General features: G+C 37.4%; 1 protein-coding gene across 1 annotated transcript in view; it reads right to left on the bottom strand.

Moving 5' to 3' along the window:
• Positions 1-9,204: 9,204 nt before the first annotated feature.
• CDK13 (cyclin dependent kinase 13) overlaps positions 9,205-27,770 on the bottom strand; it is a 107,328-nt gene continuing 88,762 nt past the window's right edge. Inside the window, exons 9-14 of the mRNA XM_087713109.1 lie at positions 20,943-21,020; positions 20,354-20,470; positions 15,605-15,736; positions 14,092-14,291; positions 11,568-12,179; positions 9,205-10,582 (exon numbers count right to left, since the gene is read on the bottom strand). Coding sequence (XP_087569235.1) covers positions 9,723-10,582; positions 11,568-12,179; positions 14,092-14,291; positions 15,605-15,736; positions 20,354-20,470; positions 20,943-21,020 — 1,999 coding nt within the window. The 3' untranslated portion in view covers positions 9,205-9,722. The remainder of the gene's footprint in view (positions 10,583-11,567; positions 12,180-14,091; positions 14,292-15,604; positions 15,737-20,353; positions 20,471-20,942; positions 21,021-27,770) is intronic.

The following is a 27,770-nucleotide window of genomic DNA, read 5'->3' as shown; positions in this document are numbered from 1 at the left end:
AGGTCCTGTGTGTATGTGTGTGCCCCCCACTTCTGGGGGGGGGGGCAGAGGAGGTCATTTGCACCTTCCCAAGGCTTCGGGAAAGCCTCTGGAGCTTGGGAGGGTGAAAAATGGGCCCAACGGACCAACCAGAAGTTCGGAAATGAACTTCTGGTTGGTCTGTTGGGCCCAGGAAGCCAGAAATGGATCATTTCTGAACTTCAGTTGGACTGTTGGGCTGTTTTGTGCCCTCCCCGGGCTTCAGGAAAGCCTTTGGGGCCTGGGGACAGTGAAAAATGGGCCCAACGGGCCAACCAGAAGTTAGGAAACGATCTGTTTCTGGCTTTGGGGGTGGCAGAGGAGGCCAATAGAGCAATTTATCTGGCTTGTGGCCTACTGTGCTCAGCCAAAGGAGAGGGCCACAGGGCAGCACAGGCACAGGAGGGAGGGTTGCAGGGGGGCAGCACCGCCATGGGGGTATGTAAGAAGTCCCTTCCGGAAAGCACTGAGGCAGAAAGAAGCAGCCTGGCAGCTGGGTTCCTGAAGCCTGGGGAGAGCAAAAAACAGGTCCAACCGGAAGTTAGGAAATGATCCGTTTCCAGCTTCAGGGGTGGCAGAGGAGGCCATTTTCACCTTCCCAAGTTTCAGGAAAGCCTCTGGAGCCTGGGGAGAGAGAACATTTCCTCCTATCCGGGGGTCGCATGTGCAGGTGAGCGGGGCACATCTTGCATTGTGGGTGTGGGCATACACTATTGCATGTGCGCATACAATTTTGGCCTGCCTTTGCAAAAAGGTTCGCATCACTGCACTAGATGATCTTCCAGAGCCTAATTGGTCCCCCGTTACATCCAGAATGAGTCCTTTAAGCAGTGATTACAAAGAACAAAATAAAGAAAAACAAAAATAAGCTTTCCAATGAATTCTAAACTATACTTAGGCATATTTGTTTTTCCTACATGCTTCATCATCTGCAGATCTTTAGTAAGGAAATTGATTTGTATGGAAATCTTAACAATTCAAGATCTAGCCAACAATCAGTAATCGATGATATAACCAATTACCAAGGTATGACCTAAAGAATTAGAGTCATCAGTAAATCTCCTCCAAGTGACTTTAGAATTCTATCAGATATAGAAAATGCCAAGCTATCTCTTTAGAAACTTAATCCAGCTCAGCCTCTTTGCAGGCATGGGCTGGTCATCTATTGTCGCTTGACCAAGTTCCTTTAACCACTTCTTCAAAAACCAGGTCTACAATATATCTTAGTAAAGACAGGTTTTGTGAGGCAAACCCATAATCAGAGGTGGGCTGCTGCTGGTTCACAACAGTTTGGGCGTACCGGTTGTTAAAATTCTGTGTAGTTTGGTGAAGCAGCAAATGCCACCACTGGCTGGCCCCTCCTCTCTCGCCTTGCCCCACTCCACCTGCCCCCTCACCTCCCTGCTGGCCCCACCTCTTATAGCCACTTATTTTCCCTGCTTTGGCTGTTCGTTTGCCATGCTCGCAGCTCACCCTAGACCACATGATGCCCATGGCTCAGCTGCTCTCCGGTTTCCTCGCCCACTTTCCTAGCTCCCCAGCCATCGCAGTTCACTTATGCCCTCTCCAGTTCCTGCACAGGCTCGCCTGCTTTCCTGACTCCCCAGCTGTTGCAGCTTGCATAGGCCCTAGCCTACACTACGTGGCACCCACAGCCCAACTGCTCTCCGACTTCCTCACTCCCAACTGAAGCCTTCGCTTTGCCACTCCCTAGCTTTAGGCAAGTTGCTGTTTTACTTTACACCTCACCCCCAGGGCCATTGCATGCATTCCCCTGGGAAATCTATGCTCACTGCCCACCCTTGCCTAGAACCCCTGGCCTCAAACTACGCCACCCCTGGGCCGAAGCAATTTATCTGACCTGTGGCCTATCGTGCTCAGCTGAAGGGGAGAGGGCCATGGGGCAGCACAGGTGCAGGAGGGAGGGCCTCAGAAGGGCAGCATTGCCATGAGGGGGCAGCACATGCACAGGGGGGCTGAAGTGGTTTGGGTAAGTTTCTTACCTGTAAGAAATCCCATCTGGAAAGCGCTTAGGCGGAGAAGCAGCTGGGTTAAGTCTCCGGCATCTCCGATCTTGCAGCCACTACTTCTGGCTTTTAGTGCTGGCCGAGCCTCGGTCACTCATGAAGACACTCCACATGCCCAACCCAGCTACTTTTCTCTGCTGATGGTTTTGCTGGTGGCCTGCCTAAAGAGCACCTTGGGCAGCACAGTGAAATTTAGCAGCCATGAGCCACCACTTTGGGTTCAGAGTCATACCTGTAAGTCCCATCTGCAAAGAGCTGTGACAAAGAGAAGTCGCTGGATTGAATGCTGCTTCTCTCTGTCTCTCTGGATGGGACTTACAGGACCCAAAGCAGTGGCTCATGCCTGCTAAATTTCGCTGTGCTGTGCAAAATGCTCTCCCTGTAAGACCAGTAGCAGTTGACCTGGAGATCACGTGAAGCATCTCCCCAAGCACCTGAGGCTCGCTGTGCTGTGCAAGACCCTTTCCCAGTGAGCTGCCACTTTGGGTCCTGTAAAGCCCATCTGGAAAGCGCTGTGGCAGAGAGCAACAGCAGTCAACCCAGCTGCTACTCTTCACCACAGCACTTTCCAGATGGGACTTACAGATCCGACTATGAACCCAAAGCAGTGGCTCAAGCCTGCTGAATTTCGGTGTGCTACCCAAGACACTCCCAGCAAGACCAGCGATGGAGAGAAGTAGACGACCAGGAGAGCACATGGATCATCTCCCCAAGCACCCGAGGCTTGCTGTACTGAGCACCACACTTTCCCAACAAGAGCTGCTCTTTCTGTTCCTGTGGCAAAGACAAGTTATTATCCTAATGGCTGTCAGACTCCCAGGGGGAGGGCGTTCAGGCCAGCTAACCTTGTAGGCTGTTTACGTCCTAGGCTGTTGACTATTGCTGGGTGATGAGGATGTGTGACACTTGTGTTCTGAAAGGGTGTTGCTGGACAATTCCTATTGGGGCTTAATCCTTTGAAGTTTGACCTGCTTTGGAGCCCGAGTGAGGGCTAATCCTATCACCCTGGAGACTGGAGCTTTTGTTTTGTAGATAGGAATAGGATAGCCCAGTCTTTCTGGGGCTATTAATAAAGGTGGGGGCTGCTTTCCAAGAGCATGTTTTTCCTTTTTTCATCCAGGGAAGTATAATATTCTGCCTTTTTGAATATTTCATTCTTCTAGATGAGTGGGTGGTAACTTTCTATAGAATAAAATGGTAACGAGAATGTTTGGTTACATCTGATTGGTTTTTGTGTGAAATCTTTTTGAATAGTAGAAACCATTGTAATATAATTGCCTATTGGAAGAAATTTCCCTGGTTTGTTCCCATCTGGGACAATTAACGTGATTGCTCTGAATTCTGTCTTCCTGCCTTAATGGGTTAATCCTGTTCCCTCGCTTTGTTTTTCCTATCCTAGGGGTTAATTTTGCCAGGAAAGAGGAAAAGGGGACTTCCAGGTCAGTATGATGACTGTACTTATCATATTTTTCGGAGTATAAAACGCACCTTCCCCTCCCCACAAAGAGGGTGAAAATTTGGGTGTATCTTATACACTGAAGGTAGCCCCACCCACCCACTGGCCCCTATCCTTTGGCTTCTGCCTCCCAGCAATTTACCTCCTTGCAGCAAATGGAGAAAATGGGGCTTGCAGAGGGGCAATAGGCTATGGCAATCCCTGCAGCCTGAAACAGCTGATCGGGAGGCCCATGCTGAAATTGAAAGTGAAACTTGCTGTTTGCTGCAGGAGGCAAATTGCTGGGAGGCAGAGGCAGATCTTTTTCTTGTGTTAATCAGCTGTTTGCTGCAAGGAGGTAAGTCAATAACTATAAATGCCTATAGAATGTTCAAATTATTAGACTTATTTTTTAAAGACTGCATTATTGTTCTAGACAACTCAACAAAATGAAGAAGCTTTTTAAAATAAATGCTTGAACTGAAGAGCCCCATTGCTATTATATCTTCTTTTAAATAGAAGAGAACAGCAAATATACTAACCTGCACTAATAAGCACACTTCAAATCTTAATATGGTTTTTCTCCATAGAAACTTAGGACAGTCTAACTCAAATGACTTCTGTCAATTTCTTCATTCAGGTCTCTGTCACAACAGTTCAATTCATCGCTGGATCAAGTAATTTAGGTGGGAGAATTCAGTTAGCAGCAGCAAACATTGCCCAGGAAAAAAGAAATTAAAATGTTTGTTAATTGGCCTCCCCATCTCCCCTTGGCTGATGACTGAGCATCAGAGCTATTGAACTTTCCCATACTGTACTATAGGAGCTGTCAATCAGCGAACCAATTTTTATAAATTGAAAAATCTACCAGATAAACTTTTTAACCTTTACCATCATCTCAACAATCACACACTTAATTACCCACCCTCATCTATAAATTAAATAAGCAAAAAAAAAATAAGATTTGAGTTACCAAAGTTTTAAACATTTCTTTATGCCAAACTGTACAACTTTCCTATAATATTTAAACCATTTGCATTTGCTTTTCTTCTCAACTAAAATAATCGGAAATATGATCTCAGAAAAATAAACCATACAACAGCTTTCAGTCACTAGTGCCACCTTGTAGTTAGTGAATCTTATATAGATAGCTAGATTTAAAAATAAATTTATCAAAGTCTATACAATTCCCACGGGATTTGTTTTACTGAGAGTTTAGCATACAAAAGTATTGTGAATCTATTTTAGAATTGCAATCTAAAATAGATGTATTGTACCAAATCATCTTCATACAATCTTAACTTCAAGATGACTGCTGTATCTCAGCTGACTCAGGTCTTCTATTAGGCAAAGATATTATCAAACAAAGCACTAGATTATAACTACCATCATTTTTATTCTCTAAACACTTCTGCAGTCTCTCAGAAACCTTAGAAATATTCATGGAAATAAAAATGCTAGCCTCCTTTTAACTAAAACTAAAAAATGGCATCTCGTTGGCACCAAAGGATGTGGCCTTATGGATCCAAGTACTATTCTGTCATCACCCTAGGAACCTAGAGTTCTGTTATCACCTTAGAAATCTAGGGTTTCTCCCCAATAGCCAGACGTACTTACTTGAAGTCAAGCATTGGCTATAGTGTATTTAGTTTTAAAGATATAGAAAATAAAAATGAAAGCAAAGCAGTGCTTTGCAATTACAAAATGCCAAATGCTCATCTTTTTCAAAGAAAAAAAAGGGCAGAGGATAAATTAGGTCTCTATGTTGGAAAGTCCATTGATAGATATGTACAAAAGATAAAATAAGACAACATAGAACAGTGTTTTTCAACCTTTTTTGTGCAAAGGCACACTTTTTTCATGAAAAAAATCACGAGGCACACCACCATTAGAAAATGTTTTAAAAAATTAACTCTGTGCCTATATTGACTATATATAAAGTAATTCTAGGCCCTAGAAGACAGAAAGGAGGACCCAAGCAGTGGGGGGGGAGGGGAGGGTCCCCTGCCCGGTCAGCTTGGAAGGATCTTTCCCTGCCCAGTGAAGGTTGAAGGGGCTGCAGGAAGGGCCAAAGTGACATCCACGAAGCTGATCACTCCAATCAGGGAAGGGGAGCGGCACCTTTGTACCATCCTGAGAAAGCCCCTGGCAGCCCGGGCTGCCTCTGGGTTCCCCTCCTCCAGGGAAGGGAGCATTGGTGACGGGCAGGCGGCTGCCCGGGGCAGTCTTGGAGAGCGAAGGTGAGGACCTCCTTTGTCCAAACGGGAATCTCTCTTCCGCTACCCACACCGCCAGTGGTCAGCCTCTACCCCCCCCCAGCCCACTTCCCTCCCTTTCTTCGGGTCGGTAGTTGGCCGGCGTGGAGGAGAGCCAGCGGGGCGAGACAGGAATCGCCTCCCCCGATGCGCCACGGAGTCCTGCCGACGAAAAGGTCGGCTGGCACGGGTCATCCTGCCGCTCATCCAGCCGAGAGCTGCTGGCGTCTGCTCCCTCTACCCGCCGAAGCCTAGTTGCTCACCCTGCCCGGTAGGTGCCTGGCGCCTCCCGCTTGGCTTCGGAGCGGAGTCCTGGCGGGAAAGAGGGACTGGAGGGCGGGGGCAGGAACCGCTGCTTTCTTCGGGAGACGGCGCCAACGACCCAACTCGCCGAGCACTGTAACTGGCCGGAGATGGGTGAGCAGGCGGGTGGCGGCAGCTTCGTTTGTCCGCCGCCGGCCCGCAGCAAGCTTGTCTCCTGCCGCTTGTCTCCTGCGGGGGTGGCACGACGCGGGGGCGTTTCTGCTCGGCCTCCTCCTGCGACTCCGCGGGCGAGGAAGAGGTCGGTGGCTGCTCCCTGGGAAGGCGCTTTTGGGGCCAGCCAGTCAGACCCACCGCTATGGGCGCACGCATGGGACGTCAGTGACGTCCCTGCGTGCGCTACCTCCTGGCGGTCCCCGCGTTTTTAAAGTAAACGTGGGGCCGCAGGGACTTAATAGAGGCATCCGTGTCCCGAAAGCAACTTTCGGGATACAGAGATGTCCCGAGGCAAAAACACCCGGCGGGTGTTTTTCCCACGGCACACCTTACACTATGTCACGGCACACTAGTGTGCCACGGCACAGTGGTTGAAAAACACTGACATAGAAGGCTGAAGTCTTCAAAAAACTTTCCTGTTTAGAAGATCTTTTAATTCTTCTAAAGATGTGCATTGCATGTTATATGAACTTAGTAAATTAAATATAAGATTCAGTCCTTAATCTCCTGTCCTATTAAACAAAATTCAATAACTTTCTTCAGTAAAATAGAATGAGTGCCAAGGCTGCTACTTTGTTTCATCTGAATTTAAGATACTATTAAAATATATACTTTCTTTATAAATATTGAAAAAAGCTAATTTGTCATGTACTTTTCCTTGAAAAAAAATTATATTGAAAAAGCAGTTTCCTCCCTTTAAGTTAAAATAATGAATCCCAAATTACAGAAGAGATCTAGCATTTTACCTATTAGTAGATACACTATATTGATATATGCCCTAAGTTTAGGATTTTACAGAAGAAAGGAGGATGGAGTTAATTTATCAATTCTTCTTTGTGTTTATAGTTTCCAATACAAGGCCTCTTGGTTTTCCAAAGTGTCTTAAAAGTTTTTCAGAGAGCCCTTGTGCTTGTAGAAGAGGGAAGAAATTATCATATAAGCAGGATATTTTTATTTGTAGCAGGAGTTCTTAAATTCTAACTTGCATGTTTAATTTTACATTGCTGTTTAGAATGGGGTCCATTCTAAAAATAATGGAAATCAGTCTTGAAATTTAATTGACCAACTATGTGAAACGGATTTTAGTCAGAGAAATGCCTAAAATACAACACTGTAAAATCACAAGTTTTGGCAGGCTGTTTCCTAATGGTTCTAATTATCTATGTGAACATGGATATTTTAAAACATTTTGTCTTGAACACATAAAATAACTTTTCAATAAAGACCATTCGATAAAGACCATTCATTGTACCTTCTACTTTACATTCAAATTTTTAAATACTAAACTATTAAACCAAGTGATCTGATCAGTAAAAGTAAAGACCATGGCTTTCCCTGAATAAAAATAGTGTATTTATTGATTCAACCTATTTATTTCATAAGTAGACAGGGATCTGACATTATTTCCAACAGAGCTATATCAGAGCACTAAAGAATGGAAGTAGTCTATGTAATGCTTTGTAAGAGAAACTGGCCTTAATTAAGTTTGATATATTTTAAGAAATGTAAATGAAAATACGTTACAACTTCTAAATTTCCTGTTAGCACTGCAGTATCATATATGACCAATACTGTATAAATAAAAAGAAAAATAGCATATTTTGTCTGGTCTGAAACTTCTGACATGTTTTCTTAATATACTCCTTGTAATATATAAAATTCATGTGAAAACTAATAAGCAATCAAAAGGATCACTGGGAATTTAATCCAAAATCTGAATATTGAACAAATTTTATCAAAGAGATATGTTGATGTTTACTTTTACTAAACAAGGTTATTCAGAAACACCCATTCCAGGCCAGTTCTTTTATCTGAAATATCAACATTAACAGCTAAAATTACAAAATATTTTATTCCAGTTTAGCTGTTTTTATTTTCAATCAGGAATTCTCTACCGAGGATGACCATAGTTGTATTTATAGGAAAGTTCACATATATTTGACACTCTACAAATGCAGTACTCACTCATTAAAAAAAAGCAATGGTGTGTTGAATTGCTTCTAATAAACTCAGCTGAGTATACATGTAAATTACATGTAATTATATTTTTAGAAAATAGCTACCAGTACATGTATGCACTAGCTTGCCAGTTGAATAATCAGTTGGTTTTTTATTTATTTATTTTATTTTTTTATCAGTTGGAAAGACTTTTTTTCAATATGGCCATTTAAAAACATTTCAGTACAAAGAAATCATAGCCAGTGGCTTATCTAAGGGAGGGGCGTCTCTTCAAGAAACAAATATATAATGCCAGAAAGCCTCTCCAGAAGGCCGATTTTGATTTTTGGGAACCTTGTTTTCCCTCCTTTGCAATTTAAGATACAATGAATTAAAAACCTATTCAAATTAAATGAATAGATTAGTAGAATAATATAATGTAGAACTTATTGGCACCATCCTAATTTCTATAAATTAAAATTATTTAAATTTCAGTTGCAATGATTGCTGTTTATGTAACCAAAGTTAACATTCTACAGCAGCTACATTTAAAATGAGCAAAGTACTTATTAGAAGATAGTGACAAATTGCTATCTGTTTTTAATAAAAAAACTGTTTTGAATAAAACAGGACACTAATTTTTATTTGGTAGAGTAGTTAAAAGGTACAGAAAATTGAAAGAAGCCTACCTTTTTGATTAATATCCATACATTTTCATTTTATTTCATTTAATTAAATATGGGGATGGTTATAATTTTGGGGAAAAAAGAAGATAAATATTTCACCTAATAGGATATGAAAACTCCTAAGAACTATCTGTCCCATTTATCCTTAAGTTAGCCTCGGTTTCATGTAAATATTAATACTTTGTACCAAAATACAAATTACCTTCGAACAGTCTTATAAATATAATGAAATGTTCTTCAGACCTTAAGATTACATCATTAAGGCACTTACCGTTCAAGTAAAACAGATACTTATACAAATATTGGAAGATGGATTGGATAGTCTACTAGACAAACAATTGTGAAAGTAAATCAAATCAATATCAAAGTATGTATAAATAGTATCAAGAGAGACTATTTTATTGTCTGAAATGAGCACAAACACTTTCCATAGATAACACTGAAAGCAGTGCAAAGACTGATAGTGACTTCTTGACTAAAGGTAGTTTTGTAAAAAGAAATACCAAATAAATCAGTGCCCTGTTTTGGTTTTGTAAAATTTTTACATAAAAGTTGGTCCAAACTTACAAAAAAAGCACAAAGTGTGTGCATAGTTCAGATCTTAGTAGTGTGCCTTAAAAAGTTGATGTTCCTAAATTTAGCATCGACTTAGAACTGCCAAAATATAAAATTTATAGCTAGAATTTGAAAGACATACAATTATCTGGATTTTCAGAACAGCATGAATTGTAAGCAATTTCCTAATGCAAGATCCCTTTCTGAATAAAAATAAAGCTGCTGAATTAACATCATTCAAGTCTATTGGATTGCTGTTTGAAATCACAGTTAAAAAGTTTTTCCAGGATATAAATGGCGTGCCTGAGGGCCAGGGGAAAAGAACAGAAGCTTAATATGGCAATCCTCTGCCTCGACCTCTGATAGCGGATGTACTAATTTGTCCCCTGTATCCTTGTGAATATCCAGGTCCTTGAGCAGGAGAAGTCCAAGTTTGTCCATGAATGTGGCTGACACTGGCAGGAGGTTCTTGTAAATTACTTCCATAGCTATAGTTCTGCATCTTTGAAGACAAAGAATGAGAATGAGTACTTTCAGACCCAGACCTTCCAACTGAATCGCCACTGTTTTCCAGTACTGTGATGGGACCATGGCTATATTCAAATCTATGATCCTTATCACCACTAAATAGCATGGAACCACTGTTGAGATAAATGTCTCCATAACGAGTTACTGAGCTGTGAAATTGTTCTGAAAAGGCAGGAGTTGGAAGGGCACTATTTGAATGAGATGAAACAATGTTATAGTTCTCCAAGTGTTGAACATCTGAATTTCCAACAAAATTTGCCCTTTCTAATGTCCCAGATGATATATTTCCTATTCCATCACTACCACTATAGTGGGCACAAGAGAATGTAGTAGATGCAAAATTATCTTTATACTCTGGACCTGCTACAAAAGAGTCTCTTGACTGGAACTCCACATTAGATGTTGCTGGTTTCTCAGATGTTTGAGCCTGGTGATGAGCCAGCAGCTCTAAAAGAGCTGCTTTTACTCCAGCATGAGGATCCATCCCTGAAGAGCTACTAATTGAAGGTAAGTGTTGATTTGCTGTCCGATAATCAAGGTCTTCGTCAGTAACTGGTGGGGGTTCAGGGGGCTCTGGGGGTCGTTGATCTGGTGGCAAGATACGAGGACGTTCTTCTGGGGTTTGAGGTTTCATTTCAGGGGGTCTCACCAAGTCATCTTCTCCTAAATTAATTTTGAAATAGTTTAATATTAAATATGTAGCTAGAAATATAGTTTAGGATTAAATACACAGTTAATGATACAGAATATTTATTAAGTATTAAAAATTGGATTGAGCAAAGTTTTGTTTGAACAAAATTACTTCTAGAAATATGTTTCTCTAGCCAAATGTGCACCTACTGTGCAAAATAACATTCTCCCAAAAATTCACTTGGCCCCATCCTGTCCTTTCTTTTAAAAGGTCTTTCCTCTGGTCTTAAGACTAAAGTGAATGTTGTAATATTATGTTTAGAGTTGGAGGAGGGGAAGGAGGCTAGGATTATTTCCAGATCCCTGTTGTTCTCTGGTTGCATTTTAAAATTGTTTTAATACTGCACTCTGCCCAGAGTTCCAATGGAGTCTGACACCCTTATAAATTGAAAAACAAATAATACATAGGAATGCCTCTGCCAAATTTCTCCTAATTTCTTTATTTCAAATTCTTTTTGCCCTATCTCACACTCTTCTTGAGATTTTAGATTTTCCTTGAAAAGATACATGGGATTTGAGGGGAGGAATCAGCAAAGCTGATGTGTATGGATACCATTCTGCTCAATTTCCTCTAGGGTCAATTCAGAGTATGAACACAGAAATGCATTGATTCTGTATTCATAGTATCTGGAAAATATATTTGTATGCTGCTACAAATAACTATAACTAAAAGGAAAATATAAAGGTCAATAAAGGAATTCTATAAATTCCCAATGTATTATTTATTTGGTATCACAGGAGTTTTTGAAAAATAAGTTAATCTTTATTACAGAATATAATATTTTAACATGCCACTTAAGAATCATTAGCAACTGAAGCAGCCTGTAAACCTAAGAAAACCACCAAGAAATAATTTCTAATCCAAGTGTTTGAGAGAAGCAATAGCAAACCTGACATTCTCAATCATATAAATTACCTACCTGCCTAAATATAATTTTCCCAACACCGAAATGCATACCTGCACATGTGTATAATGATTTAATAAGATGGGGATAAACAGATGCCGGCGATTCTACATCTTCCCAATTGGCAGATACTGGTGTACTTGGTTCTGGAGGCTGTCTTGACTGTAATGACATGTCATTTCCTGATCCATTTTCTTTTTCTTCTAGGAAATTTTCTTTTTGCTTCAATTGTTGAGTTTTTAATAATTGAGATAACAAAACAGTAAATGCACTCTGCACAGCTGCTTGGGTAACTTCTGTATTAATTTTAGATTGAGTCAATGGAGTGGCTTGCACAGAAAGCTGTGGTGTTGCTGTTTGTTTTAAAGGCTCTTTGTCTGGTGAGGGAGGCAATGGTGGCTTCGGTGGTGGTGGTGGTTGCTGCTGCTGCTGCTGCTGCTGCTGCTGCTGCTGCTGCTGCTGTTGTTGTTCAGACTGTTTTTCAGCCACATCCAAAATGCCAGCTGGAAGATTTATTTTATTCAGTTGTTGCTCAGTCTCAGGATTCATTTTAATGTTCAGCACTTGAGCAAATTGTGCCATATTAATACTAGATTTAGACTGGAGCAGGTTTAGGAGAATTGCCACTTCATTTTGATTTAGTAGCTGACCACTGCCTGCTTTCACTGAAAGTAACAAGAAAAACAGAAAGGAGGCACTTAGTATGCTCATATTTAAAGTCTGAAGCAAAATTCAATTGACTATGACCCACTTCAATGACTACTTAAACAGTGGTTAGATATGAAGAATATTCTTGACTTTTCCTCAGTATGGGAAAATGAACATTTTGATTTCATTTTAGAGGCAGAGTTTCACATACAATCTTTTGTTTCTCAAGTTAAGATTGGAAAATAAAGTATATTTTAAAATGAGAACCACTTCTACTGTCTTCAACTTCACTTGAAAGTTCTTTTTTGCAATCATTTAAAATACAAATATAGATTTTATATATCTATACAGGTAGACTGTATTTACCGTATTTTTTGGAGTATAAAACACACTGGAGTATAAGACACACCTTAAGTTTTGGGGAGGAAGACAGGAAAAAAAGTTTCTGCCTCTGCCTACCAGCATCCATTGGTATTAATCTGGCTAGCGTCCTTGCAGCAAACGGCTTGGTCAGCCTTTCTCCTTCTCTCCCCCACCGCTGGCTGCTTCGCCTTTGTCTGTGCATGGTGGGGAAGGACTCGGAAGGGAAACCGGGCCAGGGGAGTGAAGAGAGCGTGGATTGAGGGGGATTGCTGATCAAGCAATCCTTGCAGGCCAGCTGCCAGGAGAGCGATCCATGTGGTTCTCTGGTCAGGAAACTTTGTAATGGGAAGAGTACCAGGGGGGAGGGTAAATCCCTCCAGATGCAAAGCCCACACTTGATGACATGAGCCGAAGCAGCCTTCCGCACGCCAGGTTTTGGGAATTGGAAAGGAAAGGTGGCAGCACCATGATTCCCTCCCTGATTTCTCCCCTTTGTTTCAGATCCGCCGCCTTCCGCACGCCCTGTTTTTGGAATCGGGGATGGAATCGCTGCTCGGCCTCCCGATTCTCCAGACGACCCAGGCAGAGGGTGGTCAACTTCTGCTCCTGACCTGGAAGACGGATCTTTCCAAAAATGGGGTGTGCAGAATTAGCCAAAGGTGCAGCGGCTTGCTGGGAACAGGAGATGGATCTGGCCAGGAGGAACGCATGCCCTGTTTTTGCAATCGGTGAGGAAAAAGAACATTTCAAGAGGTCGGCAGTTCCAGGCTGCAGGGATCACAGATCCGTCTCCCAGGCCAGGAACAGAAGCCAGTCAGCCTCCACCTGGGTCATCTGGAGAAGGGGCAGGCAGAGTGGCATGCTGCCTTGCCTACACCTCTCATGCAGTGCCTGCTTCCCATGGCCCCTTCTCCAAATGACCCAGGCGGAGGCTGGTTGGCTTCTGCTCCTGCGCTCTCCGCAGCCTGGAACCTCTCATTGCCTGAAATGCTCTTTTTCCTCCACGATTGCAAAAACGGGGCATGAGTTCCTCCTGGCCAGCTCCGTCTCCCAGGCCAGAAACAGAAGCCAACCAGCCTCCGCCTCGGTCGTCTGGAGAAGGAGCAGATGAAGCGGGCACTGCGCAGGAAGCATAAGGCAAGGTGGCTTGCCGCTCAGCCTCCCACTTCTCCAGACAACCCAGGCGGAGGGCGGTCGTCTTCTGCTCCTGGCCCAGGAAATTGATTTGGCCAGGAGGAACGCATGCATTTTTGTACTCAGAGCATAAGACACACCCAAATTTTCACCCTCTTTTTTGGTGGGGGTAGGGAAAGGTGCGTCTTATACTCTGAAAAATATGGTATATTTTCCCACACCAATAGGCAATAAAGTAAACTTTGTTTTTTTAATTTTATCCTTTTATTAAATTTATATAAGTTTTCCCTTTAAAGTTAAATAATTTGAAGAACTATAGTGAATTTAGTTACTATAAATGATGATCATCTACAAAGATTAAATAGATAAATAGAACTATTTATTACTTCCCATAAAAGAAAAAAAGGAGAGATGGCTAAATGAAAAAATTACCAAGTGCTATGTTAGAGTTGCTCTGCATCTTCAGTTGTGAAGAGGTCTGCAAACCCTGGGGGGTGTTGGCTCTGCTATCATCCATCCCCAAAGATAAATCCTTTCTTGGAACTTTAGCTGCATCATCAGTCATGCCCATTTGCTTTTGCCTTCTACGTTTCTTACTCCACAGTTCATGGCAATCTTGCCATAAAGGAAGACTATCAGAAAAGAAATTACAGTTATTTAGCGCGGAATAATCACAAGGATCTTGAATGGCAAAATTTAAAAAGAAGGCCACAAAAAAGTTAAAGAGCCAGTAGTTAACTATTATGAAGGAGAGCTCAAGAAGCCATTATCTGGAAACAAGAGAAGAGTGTTAACATATCAGCCAGCTGGCAGACCAAACCAGAATTTGACAAAAACTGTAAGGCTGTTGTTTGTTGGAGCTTTTGCACAGAACCTAGCACTAGGTACTATTGAAACTGACATCCTTGGGGTACGTATGCTGTTGTTATTAAGAAACTCTTGATAGACTATAAAAACTTGGTATATAGGCTTTTTAGGTTATGGTTTTAATTCTGTATACTTTTAGCTAATAATAAAGCTTAAAAACCCCTTACTTTCTGGAATTTTCATTGTCTCTGGTTAAAAAAAACTAATTACCTGGGCAACTGATCACTGTCCTGAGACTTTTCTACCTACTACCTATTACTTTCAGAAAATTAGGAAAAGGAATTCCACTAAATGATGTGTGCATATTATCTCATGAAATCTCATCTTTTTTTAACCATGCAAAATAGGCATTCTATCACTGTCACTAAGTTGCTCAAAGCAAATGGGAGAAACATGAGCATATCCTTGAAGATCAGAGAAAAAGAAGAGTGCTTGACTGTAAGTGGGACTCATAAAACTAGTCAAGTTAGAAAAGATGAAGGAAACTACTTCCAGCCCTCTAAAACCAAATCTGGAAACAATTGGAGCCGCTCTTGAGTCCATCATTTTCAATTAAATAAAAATATGTGGGCAACAACAAAAAGACTGCTACTTGTCAGTTAGCTAAACTTATTGCTGTTTTTAAATCTTCTGTTACTGAGAAGTTCAGAATTGTTATTTCTATATATTTCTGTGTGAATAATGTTTATTTTTCAAAAAGGTAAACAAATACAAAGATGTTCCTTGGGTAGGGAATGCATACTACAGACCACTACTGGGTTGTAGACTTTTCCAGATAAAGTTTGAAATATTTTCCAGATATGTTTTGCTGCTAAGTTAATGTGACATGCTGAAGTGAGCCTACTGAGATGCTTACTCCTTCACTGGGCTCAGTTCTATGGTTGTTGGTACTGCAAAATCTTTAGGAGATTAATAAATGCAATTTCAACAATATGTTTACACAATGCAGCCATAATATAATTGGATCATAATTGATCCAATATGCAACAAAAGTGAGTACATATATGTAATACCTGGCTTCTACTGGTAGAAATGAGTTTTATTTTGTAGAAAATAAACTCAACTAAGAAACACCTACTCTGGTGGAGGCATCTTTGAAGGGTCCACATCTCTTAGGAATTCACACTGAAGTGCCTGTTCTGCTGTGCAGCGTTTGCTGGGATCAAGAGCAAGCATGTAATCAAAGAGATCTAGTGCAGCTGCAGGAATACTGTAAAAAATAAATAAAACAAAGTCAAGAAAACAAAATAGTCTTCATTCAAAGACTTCAAAATTTTTCTTCCCTTTTAGGCTTTGCATTTAAAGAAAGTTATCCTTGTCTTCACTTAAAAAATATATGATGATACTTCAGATAACTGACATCTTTTTCACATAAATTAATATGTTCAATTTTAATGCTTTTCCTGAAGAATCCCTCCATAAAAGTTGTCTATACAATGTAATGTTAAATATCAGCTGTGGGCTTATCTTTTGTTGTACTTTCTCTCTCTCGCTGTTCTGTTTACAACTTTGGAGTTTTGGAACTGTGGAGCTTGCTTTTATTAGGACATAAATTTTGTACTAGAATTTATTTTTCTTCGGACAATATTCTTGTCCTTTCCTTTTTTTCTACTTACCTACTTTCTTTTTCATTAGAGCTGAAGAGAACAAATTGAATTATTTTTATTTTTTAGTGGTCTATTTCATTGAGATTTAATTTTTTGTACTTGGATTTATTTTTTGACAAAAACTTTTCTTTTCAAACCAGCCTTTTCTGTTTGTTTGTTTTGCTAGGTTTTTCTTTTTCTTTTTTCGCCAGAGGTGGAGGGAATAAAGGGGATCAAAAATCTTTTTTTTTTTTGTAATTGTAGTATTTTTTTCTTTTGGTTCTCTCTCTCTCTCCCTCCCTCTCTCTCTGTCTCTCTTCCTCCCTCCCTCCCTCCTTCCCTCCCTCTGTTCTCCTCACAAAAATTGGATTAGAGTAACAAGAATCTGAAGCTTTAGTCATCAGATTTGAAACAGACGGATTTTGGATACTTGAAGATACAAAGTGCTTTGGCAGGACTTCTTTAAAACTTGGATTACAAATTTTCAAAATGAAATTTACAAAATGAACAAGACAAAACTTTTTTGAAAATGCAAACAAACCAGGATGATAGTTGGCGTACAAGATGAAAAAAGAGAGAGAGAGAAAACCAATTAACAGACTAATAAGAGAATATTTGTTACAAAAAGGAAGAAAAGAAAAAAATAGTAGAAAACTACTATAAAGAATTATACCAACAGGAGACAGTGGCAGAGGAAAAGATAAAACAATACTTAGAAAAAGCGGAAACACCCGATTCCAGAAAAAATTAAAAAGGCACTGAAGGAAGAATAACAATGATGGAAGTAATGGATGCAATAAAAAGACAAAGCAAGGGGAAAACACCAGGCCCGGATGGGTTGCCAGAGGAATTTTACAAAACAATGTAAGAGGTGTTAAGCAATGTAATGCTGGAAGTATTTAATGAATTGTTATTGAAAGCAAAAATACCAGACTCTTGGTTGGAGGCCTATATAACTCTTATTCCAAAAGAATCATCAGATTTGCAGCAAATAAAGAACTATAAACCAATTTCTTTATTAAATGTGGATTATAAAATCTTTGCATCAATAATGGCAGAAAGACTCAAAAGACTGTTAAATGAATTTATACATTCAGATCAAAATGGTTTTCTACCTAAGAGACAGAATCAGAGATAATATGCGGATTATACTAAATGCACTAGAATATTATGAAGCACATTCGGAGAAGCAAATGGCATTGTTATTTTTGGATGCACAGAAAGCTTTGGATAATATAAATTGGCAATTTATGATAATGCAATTGCAAATGATGAATTTTGGGGAGAAATTTATAAATATGGTTAAAACTATTTATAAAGAATAGGCTAAAGTGATGATAAATGAGGATATGAGAAAAAAGTGCCTATTAGAAAAGGGACCAGGCAAGGGTGCCCCCTATCTCCACTATGATTTATACTCACGTTAGAGGTTTTGAATGAAAAGGTAAGGAAAGACAAAGAAATAAAAGGAATGAAAGTTAAGAAAGAAGAATATTAATTACAAGCATTTGCAGATGAGTTAGTATTTATTATGGAAGATCCAATAGAAACAGGACCAAAGCTACTTGAGCAAATAGAAGAGTATGGAGGAGTAGCAGGATTCAAAATTAATAAAGATAAAACAAAAATCTTAGGGAAGAATATAACAGAAAAAGGAAATAATGGAGAAATTAAATATTCAAATAGTAAAGAAAGTAAAATATTTGGGCTGACTTTGAGATGTGTAACTATTAGGAAGATAATTACTATAAATTAAAAAATCAAATTGAAATGTAGAGAAATGGAAAAATTTACAATTACCATAGGAAGAATAGTGGTAATTAAGATGAATATATTACCAGGAATATTATTTTTGTTTCGAACAATACCAATAAAGCTGGAAAAAAGTACTTCGAAAAGTACTTTTGGAGCGATTTTACAATTAGTTAGAAAAGAGATACAAATAGAAAGGAACAAAGCATAAAATAGAGGACCCAGATGACACATTATTAAATCGGGGGTGGTGGTGTTAGGAAAGTATTAAAATGCAAGCATACAAATTTTAAAAAATGGTACAAATGGATTTAATAATGGGAAGCAAAATGTTACAGAGAAAATTATTTTTATGTTGGGATCACTGACCCCAAGAACCCATCAGAGAAAGCAATAAGCAAGGGCAAGAACGGAAAGGAGGGAGGATGAGGAAGAAAAGGAAGGAAGGGCAAAGCAGAGGAAGAAAGAGAGAAGTAAGAGTAGGAGAGAGGTTGAGGAGGAGGAGGAGAAGACAGGACTGGGGGGAAAAGAGGGGAAGAAGTAAAGAGGAGGGAGAAGCAAAGAAGAAGGGGGAGAAAGGGGGTTGAGAAATCGGAACGAGCAAGGTTGCTGCAGAATAAGATGGAGATATGGGGTGGCAAGAAAGTGACCCAAACTGTATTTTATATATTTGTAAGAAGATAGTGATAAACATTAATGGTTAATAGATAAATGTTAATAGCACTTATAAGAATGTATAATTGTGAATGTATCTGAATGGGAAAAATAAAAAACTTTTTCAAAAAAAATGTAATGCTAAATATAATGTGCATATGTTAAATATTAAATATAACAATGAGTCTGAATGAAAAGTAATGCCTCAAAACTAGAAATTCTGACAAATTCCTTGGCATCTGGTCTTTCCTTTCAGTTGGTGGAAATTGCTATGAAAAATAGTGATATTGTTATTGTTTGTGAAACAGAAGGCTCAAATGAGCATTTGTCATAGCATTTTAAGCAACATGCTTTAATTGAATGTTTGACTGCTAAAGGGGTTTTCCAACTGAAATTCAATTCCAAACGCTTATGGCAGTGACAGTAAGTGACATAAAAACTGCATAATAACTGGACCAAAAAATGTAAAAATGGTAAACTGGGTAAAAGTGATTTGCTTGAACAACAGCACAACTTGAACTAAATAAATAAAGAATTTCATATAAGAAATGTAGATAAACTGACAAATAGTCAACAGACCCTCAAAGAGGAATTGCTATCAAACATGACATTTTACAGGAACACATTGGTCATGTTATTGATTTCTTCAATATCAGAAGATTGTGCAAGATGGGTTCTTTTCATGCTTGATGGCAAAGATGAAATTTGCCAGCAACATTTACCATTCTATAAGAATAAAGTTGAGAATTTCAAAAATTTTACAACATTGTAACAGCTGATCAAATATAGGTTCATAATTATGACCCAAAAACACATTGTCAATCAAAGTAGTATCAGGAAAAATTTCACTTATGAAGAAAAAAAATTCAAGATCCAAGTTTGGATCAAAAAAATCATGGTTATCTATTGTGGAAGATGTAAATGATATTTACATGATCATATAGGTTTCTTGGGGCATGTGACTAACATCCAAAACATCAATTAAAGAGTTAGAAGTACAAGAAGGAAATTTTATTCCAATATTTTGCATCCAATGTTATGAGCCATACAAGAAGCAATTGAAAATGCTATATTTTCTCAATATTGAAGAAATATTTTTATTAGCATCTTTTTTTTAACTCAAAGAGGTAGAAAGGTCTATCAAGACCAAGTTGGAGGGATAGGACATGAATTTTTTTTGCAGTGGCTTTAAGATGCTCATCCATCATTAACAAAAGTGTGTAACAAATGGTGGGATTATGTAGATAAATAAATACAGATAACTAAACAGCTGATATCAAGGATTATTTTTCTGTTAAATTTATTAAAATATCCTAATTTATTTATAAAATTGATATGGTCGCCCATCTCACAAGTTACTCTAATAAATAAAATAGTATTTGTCTCACATGCAATATTTATTTCTCTCTAGGTAGAAAATATCAACTTAACTAAATAAAGACCACTTTTCAAAACTGTTTTTGAATCATACAAAAATGTATATAGACTTATGAAAATAGTTTGAAGTCACAGCTGGCATAAAATAAAAGCAAAAGCATTCCTTAAACTCTGGGAAGGCTTGGGAAAAAACTTAGATTGGATGAAAGGTAATGTAAACCATAAGCAGACATGCAAGATTTATATTACTATAGCCTATCTCAATAAAAGTTAGTTCCACTCTTTCTGTTATTTCCTGATCTGGGTCTACCTAGGTTGGAGTATCTTTTGTTGTCTATAAATTCTGCTTCTTTTCAAAGGTGATATTACATAGATACATGATATGAAGATAATAAACAACAAAATAAATTCATGAATGGGGGAGAAAACATATTATATTTAAATAGTTAAATTCTTACAAAGCAAACTCTTCCCTCAGTCTTCGACGATATTGCTTCTTTGGTTTCATGGTATTGAAATATGCCAATTTTATAACATCAGGCCATACTGCAGGACAAGGACTCCCACATATGCGGCTGTGTAAAAACAATATATGTCATAAAATTAACAAGTACCACAAAGGTTACTGCATCAAACATGGATTTAATTAAAACAATGCCACTCAAATCTACACGATTAAAGATACTTTAAAAGACCAAATAAATTTTAAATTGTAAGAATATCCCATCAGAAGAGAAATTTTGTTTGCCCAATAAAACTACATAGCTTGTTGGGTACAATATTTTATTTTCATTAAAAAGTACTGCAACAGAAAGGAGACAAAATTGTAAGAACTACTTAAAAAGCACATTAAATTTTCTGAGTTGAAACCTATAATTACAGTGTATTGCAACTCTAGTTCCTCACTTTTTAAACAATTACTTGTTTGCATAAAGTTCTTTTTATTTTTTTAAAATACGGCAAAATATATATTTTAATTGTATGGAGATAAATAATTGCAGATTATTTGCTGAAAAGTAGTTTTTTAGAGACCTATCATATACTGACCTTATCAATTCCAGTTGAGCAAGTTCTTGATTTGCTTGAAAAATTGGCTTTTTAGTAAAAAGTTCACCCAGGATACATCTACATAAAGAGAGCAAATAATTTTTTTTATTGAACATTTTTGAAGAAAAACAAACTTTTACAAATGTTTAGTTCCCACCCACCCCTTCCCCCAACCCCCCCAACCTTCCCCCTCCCCCCGACTTCCCAGAACCAATACAGGGTATAAATCTTTAATAAAGAGAATCTAAGGTACAGTTTAAAAAAAAGATAGTTAATGACGTATTTCCATTGAACTCTAACTCCTCCCTGCTGGACTAACTCTAGATAATTTATAATTCCTGATCTCTAATCATAGGCTATCTGGAATTTCTTAGTCCCATATTTGTTTTGAGTATAGTCAATCCATCTTTTCCACTCCAGCTTGTATCTCTCGCTTGAATGGTCCTTAAGATATGCAGATATTTTGGCCATCTCGGCTAGGTTTGTTACTTTCAATGTCCATTCTTGAATAGTAGGCAAATCTTCCTTCTTCCAGTATTGCGCCACCAACAATCTAGCTGCAGTTATTAAATGCAATATCAGATTAGTCTCTACAACTGTACAATCAATAATTATGCCTAACAAAAATAACTGAGGGGTAAACTTTATCCTTTTTTAAAGAACATTTTGCATAATCCACCATATTTTTATCCAAAATGCTTTAACCTTTTTGCAAGTCCACCATATATGAAAATATGTAGCATCCACAAAATCACATCTTTAGTTGATTGTAAAAAATGGTCCCCTATTTGCATTTTTGCAATGTTTTCAGCAGGAATTGCCAATTCACTTGATCAAAGGCTTTTTCAGCATCTAAAAATATAAGCGCAGCAGGAATTTGGTTGTTCTTTCCCAGGTATTCTAATGTATTGAGAATTAGTCTTACGTTAATTCTCATTTGTCTCCCTTGAATAAAACCTGTTTGATCATTATGAATCAATTGCTGAATAGCCAACATTAACCTATTCGCTAGTATTTTAGTGAAAATTTTATAATCTATATTGAGTAATGATATGGGTCTATAATTTTTTGGTTGAGTAGGATCTTGATCTTCTTTGGGTATCAAGGATATAAAGGCTGTCTTCCAAGATGGGGGTACCTTCCCTTCCACTTGGATCTTATTAAATAATTCCTTAAGTGGTTCTACCATTTCTAATTGCACATTTTTGTAGTAAGCCGCCGTAAAGCTATCTGTACCTGGTGCTTTCCCTGCTTTTAGCTGTTTAATTACCTGGAGAATTTCCCCCAAAGTTATTGGTTGATTCAGTCTTTCCCTCTGCTTGTCTTTAACTATGGGTATTTTTTTAAAATCCAGGTATCTATCTATATCTAAGCTTTGGATTTTATTATTCGTGTACAATCCTATAAAGAATTCACAAAAAACCCTTTGAATCTCCTGCTGTTGGTACACTTCCTTCCCTTTAAAATGTAATTTTGATATATTACGAGACTTCTGTTTTTTCCTAATCAAATATGCTAGCCATCTACCAGATTTGTTTGCATTACAGAAAATGTTGTGTTTTGCATATAGCAAATTGGTAGCCACCTGGTCTGACATCAGCATGTTAAATTGCTCTTTTAATAATGTGATTGTTTCTTTGGTCTTTTTGTCTCCTCGTTTTAAGATTAGCTCCTGCTCTCTCTTCCTAATTTCATTTTCAAGTTCAATTCTCTTTTCCCCGTTTGCGTCTATGTAATCTATTCATATTTATCAGAACTCCTCTCATATACGCTTTACTTGCATCCCATACCATTTCCATAAATGTACCCTTATTCATGTTAAAAACAAAATATTCTTTTAACAACTTTTTACATTCATTAATGTTTTTCTCATATCTAAATAAGTTTTCATTCAGTCTCCAAGACCTTCTTGCTCAGATCCCAACTCCCAACTCCATCCAAACCGGATTATGATCTGATAAGGCTCTGGAGCATATCTTAGTCTTCTTTACCCTAGAAAGCAAATCATTGGTTGTTAATATGAAGTCAATCCTGGAAAAGGATTGATGTCTATCAGAAAAAAAGGTAAAGTCATATTCTTCTGCATTCCTTTCTCACCAGATATATCTCAATTCAAAATCCTCTATCATATCGAAGAAGGACTTAGGTAGTTTTGCTTGCGTTTGGGTATTTTGGTGGAGAGCCTTCTTATCTTTCTTGGTATCCATAACACCATTCCAATCACCCAGTAATATGCAGGATCTATAGTCCCAATGTACTAACTTAGCGTGAAGCATTTTATAAAATTTGTCTTGTTGATTGGGAGCATATATTCCCAATAGCAGTGTCTTTTTCCCTTCTAATACGAAATCTATTGCAATATATCTTCCATGGGAATCTGCTTCAATTAATGCAGCTTTCAAACCCTTCCTTAAGCAAATAACTATACCATTTTTCTTCTCTGTGGCAGAAGCTATAAAGTGTTGTCCAAGTCTTGTATTAATGAGGTATTTTTTATCAGTTGATCTAATATGAGTTTCTTGCAAGCAAATTATATCATTCTTGAATTGTTTAAGATAGTGATTTATTTTCTTCCTTTTCTGTGGGGAATTTAAGCCATTGACGTTCCAAGTTAGGAACTTAGTTGCCATCTTTAGTTCCCTGAAGCTTTTTAAGAGCCATCTGAACATCTTGGAATTTAATCTTTGGCCTGGCTTTTCCCACTGCTTCTAGAGTAACACTTGTAGGGTTCTTGAACGGTGACATGTGTTTGTTGCTTTTTTAGTTCCTGTTCCATTCGCCTGGTAATCATGCGGGTTTGTCTTTGTTCCTTAGCTTCTTGTACCTCTGAGGAAGTTGATCCACCCTTGTTGATGCTTGAGTGATTTGCTGTCTATCATGTCCTTCTTGTTCTCTTTCTCTGGGTCTAGTGGGCGGGGGGGATGTCCAGCCTTCAATATGTTAGTGTAGAAATCTTGGGCCTTCCATACTGAAGGGAGATTTACTTTCTGGCACAAATAGTTTCTATTTTATAATGTAGAGATTAAAGACACATTAGAGTCCCCAGTTGCTATGGGACTTTTGTAAAGAAGTAGAGCATAAATGAACTGACAATTTCTCCAAATGTCTCTAAAAATTGTCTGTCCAACACTCTATCAATCTTTGTTACTACATGACACAGCCCTAGAGGAGGATTTAATAAATTTAGTAATAATTTACAAAATTGATATACCACTCAATTCTGTGTCCCTAGCTGGCTCACAACAATAAAGAAAATTACAATTAAATCAACCACAGCTAAAAGATTAAAAGATGACAAACTCAGTGATATGAGGGGGCTCACTCTCTCTCATCAAAGATCTGGGTGAAGAGCCAGATATTTTTGGCTCTTTTTATTTATTTATGATTTTTTTTCTTTAACATCCAAAAATGCATGGTAATAGTGTATTGACAAGATCAATATAATTTACATACAATTCTGATAATGATATTACCTTTTAAATATACACAATCATAATCTTTCAACTTCTAACATTCTTTGTGTATACATAGTAATTATAATATGTTCTATAATATTTCAATATTTTTTCCAACTAACTTAATGTAATAACCACCATGTTAAAAAATTATTCTATATCTATGCATCATCCCTCGCCCTTTTTAGAATTTCAACTCTTATTAACTTCCTGGTGAATTTTTCATGCTTTTCCTCTGGTATTCTGTAACTCTTTTTATTAAACTGACAAGAACAGATACTACACTTGATTTCAGCCAAAAGGCCGGATAACTTCTCTGTAACTCCTTTTATCATGTTTATTTAATCTAAATATTTCATCTGTCACCACTTCTATCTCTTGCTGTTGAATCTCTAGAGCACCCAACCATAGTTGCCCTATCATTTTTAGGAGTTTTCTTTTTATTCTATTTTCTATTTGAATTCTTAAAATATATTATATTTGTTCCATGTTAGAAATTATTGCTATCTCTTTCATCTCTTTGTCTGCTTGCATCAATTTTGGATTTATCTCCTCTATTCTTTCCTCAGCTCTTTCTCCTCAATTTTCTCCTCAATTTTCTGAATTTTTTGTTCATTTTTTATTGTCATTTCCTGAGGGTTTTCTAGTCTTATACCTGTATTCTGCATCAATTCCATCATTTACCTATGATTCCTTGTCATATCTTACTTAATACATTGAAACATTAATAATATTTCTTTATAAACAGAATTTGTTTTCCCATGTTGAAACATTTTATGCTGATATACTAAACTAATCACTGCTGAACCCAGAAGTGTCACGGCGAGAATGGCTAGGAAAATAGCGAGCTCTGTGGAACTATGCGAAAACCCAGCCGGCAAACTGTCTTCAAGAGGTCCCTTGTGGAGGGTGTGGTCCTTTTCTACTATTGGACTTCATTTTGTTTATGGCTTAGGAAGAAAATAAAGGATCTTTGAAGTGGACTGGATTATTTTGGGACCTGGTATTAAAGAGTGAAAATAAGAAGAGGGACTGAATTAATTGTGGTAAAACATAAAGATACTAAAAGTATGTTAAATCTGATCATGGAGAGTGGGATGTTCAAGGAATTGTTGGAAATGTTAAAAAATGCATGAGCAACATTAAAAAGTAATAAAGAACCAGAAAAGGAGCCAGAAAAATTGTTGAAACAGTAGATAGGAGAGGAACAGACAAGAAATGCAAATGAACAAAAAACTAACAAGGTAGAAAAAGAAATGAAAAACAAAACTCAGTGGGACAATGCTATTGAGATTTGTAGAGGCACAGAAAGAGTAGAGTGGAAAAAAGGAAAATGGTATCAAAAAAAAAAATTAGCCAAAAATAAAGAGAGAAACAATGGGAAGTGGAAAAGGAAAACTTGGGGGAGAGCCATTCAAACAATCTATCGAAAAGTGGTAGAAAAGATATAAGACATATAAAAAGAAGAAAAAGAGAAAAGAAAATCTAGGAATTGGAGATTAGTAGAATGAAATTAGTAGAATGGAATGAAATATTTTAAACCTGGCAATAGTATCTACCTAATTAAGATGTGTGTGAGCTATATTAATACTTTTAAGTGTGCAAAGTAATTATGTTAAATGCTTACTATATAAAAAACTGAATTTGAAGGCATATGTTACTTGAAGAAAATAGATGGAAAGGGAATGATAAATTTGGTTTATCTTTAAAGGGAAGAAAAAACAATATTGTTTATGTATATAATAAAAATTAAAAGTTGGAAAATATGAGAAGAAAAGTAACACGGCAAAAAGTGGAAATGGAAATATAATGTAAAATGAATTGTGTATATGTGACAATTTTAAAGGGGAAATCCAGACAACACTCTGTTCATAAAATAATTATTAATTATGTTAACAAAAATTTCTCTAAATTTATAATCCTTAAATTTTTCCAGTTTCCATCCTTAAATTTTTTCAGCACCCTCTAAGTTTTCCAAATTTTTAAATCTTGTTTGTCTTCTTTCTTCTTGTAGACTGTTCTGTCAAATGATTTTAATAATCCAAATTGGCCCACCAAATTTCCCCAAATGCCTTTAGTCCACAAAGGCAGATGTTCAGTTTCAAGGATGTTTCTTGTTACTAGTAATCCACTTGCTTTAAAAATCTTCAAACGACTCACTAATACTTCTAACCAGCCAAAACTCCAGTAGATATGAAACCAAAATAAAAATGTTGCTTTCCTTTCACTATTCTCTTTTTTCTCCTCTTTGTTGTTCTTGCATTATCAAATAATATCAAATAAATCTTACTTTCCAAGATTATTCCCACATGTACTTATAAAGTATCCTCTTTGACTAATAAGTGGCACCCGCACTCTAAAATCCAGCATCAAACACAAAAAAACACAAAAAGAAAAGCATCATCTTTCATTACATCTTGTAGAAAGCGTATCCATTGGTCACAGGTATATTTCGTGCGTTCTGTCCACAATCACATATATTCCATTCAGTTTAAATTGTATATGTTAAAAATGTATATATTTTACTATCACCACACCACAATTTTCATTTAGTTAAGATTTCAAAGACACAGCCACCGACAGGCATTTTTCCCCCCTTCCCCCAGTTCCAATCTATATGCTATATCTTTATAACATATTCTAAGGGGAAAAAATAAAGTCAATTAGTAGGACATCTAATATTTCCTCTCTCTAACATATCTTTATTATTATTATAGTTAACTAAGGGTTATTTACATTTTTCATTCCTCTTCTCTCCACAAACGCAAAAAGCAACAATCTCTCAACAACAATCTATTAATATGTGTTAACAAAATGACCATTTAAAATCTAAGACAATCTAAAGAGAAAAGAAAAAATATTGACATTTATAGTTAATAATCTCCAGAATATATGTTAACCTTCCCTTTTGTTTTTATAGTTGAAAGACAGGGGGAAAAAAACAATTGTTTGTCATTTCTAATCCAAATAAAAATTCCTAACTGAAAATCTCCAAGATATGCATTAACATTCCCTTTTATTATTGTAATTAGAGAAAGACAGAGAAGAAAACAGTTGTTTTTTACGTCACATCACCTCCTATTCTAATCCAAATTATTTATAGCTTCATAACAAGGTCTAAAACACAAATTTATAGATTTTATCATTCCATCAAATCTCAGTTGCAATTTGCGGCCTGGTTATTTATCCTAATTAAGGTTATCCTTTCATTGCTAATATCATGATATATTACATATTAGTGACTAAACATTCAATAATAATCTATAAGAGTCTACAAAATACTAAAATCTCTACTTATTAACCATCAAAAATTAACTAATTTTTATCATCAATTGGCATTATCACCCAGTGTCTTTCCAGTAGCAAAATAAAC

Source organism: Thamnophis sirtalis, unplaced genomic scaffold (genome assembly GCF_051295495.1).
Source record: "Thamnophis sirtalis isolate CommonGarterSnake01/CBP01778 unplaced genomic scaffold, rThaSir2_p1.2 scaffold_4, whole genome shotgun sequence".
Classification (NCBI taxonomy): Eukaryota; Metazoa; Chordata; class Lepidosauria; order Squamata; family Natricidae; genus Thamnophis; species Thamnophis sirtalis.
Note: the sequence above shows the minus strand (reverse complement) of the source record. Positions and strands in the feature narration are given on the sequence as shown.